The 7,686-nt window shown below is 52.7% G+C and overlaps 1 protein-coding gene across 2 annotated transcripts in view; it reads left to right on the plus strand.

The window, feature by feature from the left end:
• Nucleotides 1–7,017, plus strand: part of ADIPOR1 (adiponectin receptor 1) — a 32,882-nt gene extending 25,865 nt beyond the window's left edge. For both annotated transcript variants that reach the window (XM_077839217.1, XM_077839218.1), the window contains 3 exons: nucleotides 548–735; nucleotides 4,538–4,731; nucleotides 6,195–7,017. In XM_077839217.1, coding sequence (XP_077695343.1) covers nucleotides 548–735; nucleotides 4,538–4,731; nucleotides 6,195–6,323 — 511 coding nt within the window. In that variant the 3' untranslated portion in view covers nucleotides 6,324–7,017. The remainder of the gene's footprint in view (nucleotides 1–547; nucleotides 736–4,537; nucleotides 4,732–6,194) is intronic.
• Nucleotides 7,018–7,686: the final 669 nt, after the last annotated feature.

The following is a 7,686-nucleotide window of genomic DNA, read 5'->3' on the forward strand; positions in this document are numbered from 1 at the left end:
GCGGTGCCCTTAGCCAAAATGCCCTGATGTGCCATGGGATGTTACACAGCTGCTGCTCTTCACCCCAGCACTGGCTGCATTTCAGTGGGGAAGTGATTCCCATACGTATCACTTGCAAGCACTTGGGGATGAAAGAAGCTGTCAGCATTCCTGTGCAAACAAGAGCTAAGAGTTACTGCTTCCCACTGAGGCTATGCCAGTGTTTGTCCTGTCCATGCTGTCACTAAACAGTCAGAAAACTGCACAGACACACCTAATTCTGCTCATCCCCGTACTGCCTAGACAGACCCACCCTCCTTCACCTCTGCTCCACAAACTCACCTGGAATGCAAGCAGAAGCGCCCACAGTATATTGCTGCAGTTCTTCCCAGTCACACTCCCCCCGGCCAGGCCTGCAGGCGTAGGCAGGGTGGCAAAGTCTGGACGGCTACAGCTGGAGAGCCAGAAGTTGGGCTCCCAGAACGGGAGCTGAGGGTCTAGACTTGCCAGAGTGAGGGGAGTGCACTTCCAAACTGACCCTGGGTTTCTCTTTGTGGCTGTGTTCTAGGTTGGATTACTCGGGAATAGCACTGCTGATTATGGGGAGCTTTGTGCCCTGGCTCTATTACTCATTCTACTGCTCACCGCAGCCTCGGCTCATCTACCTCTCCATTGTCTGTGTCCTGGGCATCTCCGCAATCATTGTCGCTCAGTGGGACCGGTTTGCGACCCCCAAGCACAGACAGACCCGAGCAGGTAGGAACGCCACAAGCTGCTCTGCTGGCATTCGTGGATGTTGACTTTCTAGCATGCTGGGTGTAGGTGGGGCCACTCCCGCTGGGTGTGAACATGGAAAGCCCCAAAGCCTGAAGGAAGGGCTTGCAGCTAAGACACTTAACAGGGACTCAGGAGATTTGGGTTCATGTCCCACCTCTGGGTAGGTCACGTCATTCCTCAGTCTGTAAACTGGAGATAGAGACTGCTGCCTCCCAGGGGACTGGAGTGGCTAACTTCAGTGCATGAGCCATTTGGGGACCCATAGAAAAGCTACCAATCGCTGTGGGCACAAACCAGTTTCCCCAGAAGGATTCACTCGACCGGTTCTCTGGCAATGGAAACTCCCATCTATGTGCATGTCTTTAGCTTCCTGCTGTACCTTCCTTGCTTTGCAATAGAGCAACGTGCCAGGAGAGAACCCGTGTTGGGCTTCAGGTGCCAGTCTGGGTAGACTGGAAATACAAGTAGCATGAGCCTGGTGCTATTGATGTTAAGGTCACAGCTCTTAGTGTCCTCAGTGGAAACAGGATCACGCCCTTTATTTGTAGGCCACTGAGTGCCTGGGTGAGCTGTCACTTCATGGCACTCCCCCACTTGTGGTGTGATTCTGGGGTTGGCCGATGTGGGGCAATGGCAGCCCCCTAGGAACAGGTCAGCAACTGACAGACACATCTGCTCTTGATTTGGGTGTGCTGAGCTAAGCCTCCACAACCCAGCCCTGGTGAGAAGAGCAGGAGAAGGGCCTGAAGCGTTCCAGTGACACAGTTGTGTCTGGCCAGCCTTGGTCCTGAGCTGCTGTTATGGAGTTACGGGCAGCGTACATTTCCCTCCCACAGAGCAGATGCAGGGCTCTGCCGCCTGGCAGTGATCGCTAGTGTTGCATGTTAAATAGTCCGGAAGGCACAGGTCATTTTCACTTAGATGTAGCTTAAATGAATGTTCCTGCCCCAGCCGGAGTCCTGGCTGCTTCCCACAGGGCTGTGCCGCAAATCGCAGGGTCATACCATTCTCAGTGCTCCCTGAACTGGGAAGCTCGGGCTGGCTTGAAACAGAGGCTGCAGGAGCACAGGGTTCTTGTGATCCTTGTTCAGGATCGTTCCACGGCGGGAGGCTCGTCAGCCTGGGTAGCAATGAGGCCTGGAGATGACTGGAAGCCTAGTGAAGGGGGCCTCGACCTGTTTCTTACTGAGGCCTCCCTGACATGGTATTAAAAACTCCACGGCCCTCCTGTGCCACAGCAACTGGTTTTCTGCATATAAAAGCCAGGGCCTGTGTAAGGGGGTAGCAAGCAGGACAACTGCCTGGGGCCCCACGCAAAGCTACGGTGCTCAGGTGTCGACTCCAGCCCCGGGTGGCGGGGCTCAGGGCCCTGGGCTTTAGACCCATGCTGTGAGGCTTCACTTTCTACCCTGGGCCCCAACAAGTCTTAACGCTGGTCCTGCTTGAGGGACCCCCTGAAACGATCTCACGGCCCCACAGGGGGCCTCGGAGCCCTGGTTGAGAACCACTGGTTTAGTGAGCCCAAGGGTTTTCCTCTCCGCTGGGGCTGGGGGCCCCTTGACCATCTGAGAGCTGGTAACTCTCCAAGGGGAGCAGGAGCTGCGGAATTGTTGCCAGAGGTTGTGGCTTTGTCCAGGGAGCCCTTCCCAGAGCAGCTTTCACCAGGGACATCTGCTTTTATCTCTGCATCAGAGAGCTCCCTTCTCTGGACACTCAACTTTAGAAACGAGCTCCCTCCGGGGTGGGGGGGCAGCACACCTGCTCTTCGCCACTTGCCATGTGGGCTCTGGGCTGAGCGGGGCTGCAGTGGTTAATGCTGCCTGTGTCTGGGCTGAGCTGCTGTAGCTGTACTGATCGTAGTGTCCTGGTGTGCTGCCAATGGCCCCAGATGCTCGCTGGAACAGCTCATGTGCTCTATTGTATGTGCCACAGTCTGCTTCCCGCAGTCCGCATGGTATCCCCACTGGGGCCTCTCCCAGGCAGTACCCAGGTCACAGCCCCAGAGAACAGGAGGGAGTCACATGTGGGAAGCCCACGCTGTATAAAATACAAACCTTGTCATTGCTGGCCTGTTCTGAGGATGAGTAGAAATGCACCAGGGCCAGTCAATGCAGGGTTAACCCAACCCAACCCATCCAGCCTGGGCATCTCTCCGGCTACACCAGTGTATGTATTGAGGGGAACATTTTAACACAACACAGAAATAGAGACTGCACAGCCAAGGCCAGTCCCTATCCCAGAGAGCCTGAACGCCTTCACTGCTCGACTCCTGTGCAGTTATATTTGATGCATTGACCTAGATTTTGCTGTTTCATTTCCCTGTTTTTGAAAAGGAAACAAGCCTCAGGACAGTCAGCGCTTTTAAGTGCAAGCTGCTTGACTGGCACGGATTGGCCTTGGCTACCTGGGCCACAAAGGGGTGTGATCTGGAGTTAGCTTGAAACCCTGCTCAGTGCTAGTGTAGACACAGCTTAACATCTTGAAGATCATCTGAGCTGGCAGTGTTGTAACCCCCCTCACTCCCGCCAGAGGTTTTGAGCAGGCTTCCACCTACCATGCAGTGTTTGCTGGATATTTCTATTTACATGACCACAGTTAACAATTCTGCCATTTAAACTGACCTGCTGCTTGTTCTGAATCCCAAACTGGGGAATCTCAGCTCAGCTGCTGTGGCGAGGGCTCTGTCTGCAGCTTCAGGAAGACATCACTGCATCTGTTCCATTTGCAAATTTTTCTTTGCAATCCAACATCTAGAAATCTTTTTAAATGGGTCGATTCTGCAACAAGGGGTGGATGCTGCAGTCAAGCCAATTCCTGTGTGCCTAGTTCTAAATGCTGCAGGAGCCCAGAGAACTCAGGAGACAATCAGTCTGCAGAGAAGGCTGTGGACACTGGGGAGCATGTGTCAGTGTTGGTTCTGAGCTGAACTTAGGGTGATTCTCCCTGTGCAGAGCAGAGCCCAGCTCTTTAAATGTTTACACTTGTCCGGGGCACTTTTTGCAAACGACTAAAGGACCAAGTCCTTGGGGAGCACGAGTAACCCTAACAGCTCCGCGCTGGGCAGTTCAGCCATTTCTGAATTGCCTATGCCAAAAAGCCCCTTGCGTTTTCCAGACTGGGCTTCCATGGGATGGAACTCAAAAGCAGCTGCCAGGCCTCGGCTGAAACTTAACCCCAAAAGTACATTTCCATGTAGCTTGGAGAGAGTAAGGGAAAGAGCAGTGCTTTGAGAGCCAGCTGTATTGAAATCCAGCCTGCCCCTCAGGCCATGCAGGGCAGAGCTAGAACCAGCCCAGAAGGTTCTGAATGAAACCACCTGCGACTGGTGGGGTGGTTCAGCCTTTGTTCTGTCCTGTGGGGGAATGACTGGTTCAGTAGATTGCTAGTGTGATACATGGGCTCTTGGTCTCCCGCTCCAAACAGTTTCCATCTGACCGGCACGTGAAGGAGTCTGGTCTCAGTCCACTCTTATTGTCCCATCATCGATGGCCCATGCAGGCCTCTCCGGAAGGCTAAACGAGAAGGCCACGGCTCCTATGTCTGTGGAGTTAGACCATTGCTCTGCAACCCTTCTCCCTCCATGGCAGGCTTTGGGGGGCAGCTTGGAGGGATGTGGGAGCTATCCATCCCGAGCGGTCAGTCCAACCAGGCTTCCCAGCACTGAACTCCTGGCCTGGAGGAGACCTGCATTCTGCTATCGTGGGAGCTGCAGATCAGCCTCCAGCACAGGTGCCTTGGCTGTATTTTGAATGAAGGCTGAGGGCTCTTTTTTTCTCCCCAGGGGTATTTTTGGGGCTGGGGCTGAGTGGCGTCGTGCCCACCATGCACTTCACCATCGCTGAGGGGTTTGTGAAAGCCACCACCGTGGGCCAGATGGGCTGGTTCTTCCTCATGGCTGTGATGTACATAACAGGAGCAGGATTGTATGCTGCCCGCATCCCAGAGCGCTTCTTTCCTGGCAAGTTTGACATCTGGGTGAGTACAGCCTTTTCTGGGGGCGTGGGAAGAGCCTGCCTTCTCCTTGAGGGGTAGACTAGCCGGAGCACTGCAAGGCGGATGGTGAAGAGCTGAACGGGATGCAGGGGAAGGGCAGAGACAATGAGTAGGCTCGTTCAGCAGAGCAGGGTGCAGGAAACTCCAGGGTGAGTTTGTCTAAGTCTAGGGTCCAGCTGGGACCAGTAAGCAAGGATTCTTTGGAGCCCGTGTTCAGGGTCCCTGAAAGGAGAAGAGGTGGTGGTGGCTGTAACATTAGGAAAGCACTGGCCTCTCTTGGAGGCTGGCTGGAAGAGGCCCTGTCTGGAAGTCTGTGTAAACATGCTGTCATTGCCAAGCGGCAGGCCCGTCCCGTGATCCAGCATCCTACTGAGAAAGCAGGGAGAAGTGGTGCTAGATGCAATCCAGAGCACAGCCTGGGGCTGGACCCATAGCTTCTGGGTTAGACTCCTCTGGGACAGCTCTGGGATGTGGTGCTCTGCTGGTAATGAAAGGCAGATTGTGAAGAGAGCAAGAGGGGAAAAAGAGAAGGCAGGGGTAGCCTGTGGTTCCAGGATGCAGCATGCAATGCAGCCGTGCTGCTTCGATCAGGTTGGAGCAGTGCGTGTGGGGATTTGTAGTCGCCTTGGGCCAGTAGCAAGTGCTCTACTGACCCTAAAGCTCTCCAGTCCCTGAGTGTGTGGCCTCCCATTGGCCTCTTCAAAATGGACCCCTTACATCCCTTGCTTATTGACTTTTGAGGCTGAAGTAGTATCTCTTTTCCAGGGGCAAACGGTGATTTCCCATTGCCCCAGCCTTTCCAGGGGACCCCAAACTGAGCTTGGCGAGCCAGACAGCTTCAGCGGTGGAGCCAACTGTGCTCGAGGAGTTGCCTGCCTAGGTCGCCTGCGGGCTCTGCAGCCCAAACCACCTAGGTTCCTCTTTCAGAATTGCAGGTCTTTCATAGACGTCTGTTGATATCTTGGCCCCAGTATGTGTTTCAAACTGAAAGTTCGAAGGCTGGTGGGTTCCTTCCTGCAGCTCTTAGCTGCTGCCGGGGGCTAATTTCAGAGGGACTTGACTCTGCCATCCAGGCCATCTCCCTTCCATGTAGCTTGGCTTGTGGTTGCACACAGATATATGCAGAGGAATGTACCGCTTTGTCACAGGCAGTTTTAGTTCCGGTCGGGTGAGATAAATGGCCCATTTCAAATAGAATCTCCCTTTATCCCGTGCGTTGAGTTTTTCCACCTGGCGCTGAGATGTAAACGACCAGGTAAGCAATGGGGTGAATGAACAGGTCATGACTAGAGGCACTGAAAGGACCTCTGACCTGTCTGCCTGGTTTGTGATGCTGCAATCTACTGAGAGCTCTGACAGTTCAGTCTGGGACAGGACTCACCTTTTGTGGTGGTTGGCTTCTTGCTGGTCTAACTTTTAAGGGCTTTATCTCACCTTCCCCACAGTTCCAGTCACATCAGATCTTCCACGTGCTGGTGGTGGCTGCAGCCTTTGTCCACTTCTACGGAGTCTCAAACTTGCAAGAATTTCGCTATGGACTTGAAGGGGGATGCACGGACGATTCCCTACTCTGAGAACACCTAATGACTCTAGTACGAGCTTCCTAAGTGCTTTTTTTAAACTACTTCAGACTCTCAACTGTTTGGGTTTTTTGTTTTGTTTTTTGAAGAGGACGTTCTCCATCAAAGTCCATAATGACCAAATCCTTTCCCTGCCTCTGAGTGATTTGCTGGGCTTGCCAGTGGTGTCCAATAGGAAGAAGCACGTTCAACTATTAGCCCTTCATGGGGAATAAAAACCCTCCTCAGCCACACAGTGTTCTAATCACATTAGGATTTTCTGTCTAGTGCAGAAAACCAAGGCTGCAGATTGCCTGCTCCGCAGCACAGCAGGGTGGCCCTATTTTTAGCCCAGTTCTGGAAAGACAGGAAACTCATGTATTAGTCAACGGTCTGGGTCTCCTCCATATCTGTAGGAGCAACCCTCCGCCTTCCTGAGGACTGGCCCCAGAGCCTGCAGTGCTAATGAACGGGGCTGTTCACAGGTTCATGTAACTTACCTTTTAACTATCTTTTTCTTGACACAGTAATGTAAATGGAATAAGAGACTATTTAATATTTAATACTAAGCTTTAACGAGAGACTTGGTTCCACTTCAGTGTGTCTGCCCACAAGTGTTTGTGGTAACACAGGAGGGTCAGGACAGTATTTTAGGGGGATGTAGAGCTGCTGTAGCTGACTGAAATAAAAAGGTCAATAGTTATTGTCATGCTGGGAGCCTCCGTGTCCTGGTTTGTCAGGTGTCAGCACCGGGCACTGCTGACGGTGAGAATGGAAAGGTGGCTCCTGGTGTAGAGCCTGCAGCTAAGCCAGTGGGAGTCTGCTGCTGGGCTGTGGGTCTGGATCAGGCCACGAGCACAGTGCTGAGAGACTGCAAATCATGCAAAATGTTGGTAAGGGGGAACTTCAACTAACCTGCTTAAATAGCAGCAGATCCAAATTCCTCAACACATTCAACAATTGCTTTTTGCAGCAGGAGAGACGGACTTGTCAGTAACGGGCAGGGATTGGGTCAGGAAGTAATGGCAGCTTCGGGTGGCCCAGCCTGTTGTCCAGTTCAGCATTATAGGTGCAGTGCCGCTAACTTCAGAAAGGAAAATTCCACCACAGTGAGACAGCTTATCGCAAAGGCCCTGAACTCAAAAATAGAGGAAGTAAAATTTTTCATGTGGTATCGATGCTACATAAGGAAACAATACGACCGTCTCTGAAGATGTGTGTACCGCTGAACAAAGGGAAGCAGCAGGGCAAGAAGTAAACTATCTGGCTAAAGGTCAAGGGGCTAAAGCTCCTTTGCAATATGAAAATCTAGCCCCAGTGAAGCCAATAAAAAGGAGCATAAACTACACCTGGCAAGGTGAGTGGAACGAACAGAGCT

The sequence above is a fragment of the Eretmochelys imbricata genome, chromosome 21, assembly GCF_965152235.1.
Source record: "Eretmochelys imbricata isolate rEreImb1 chromosome 21, rEreImb1.hap1, whole genome shotgun sequence".
Taxonomy (NCBI): Eukaryota; Metazoa; Chordata; order Testudines; family Cheloniidae; genus Eretmochelys; species Eretmochelys imbricata.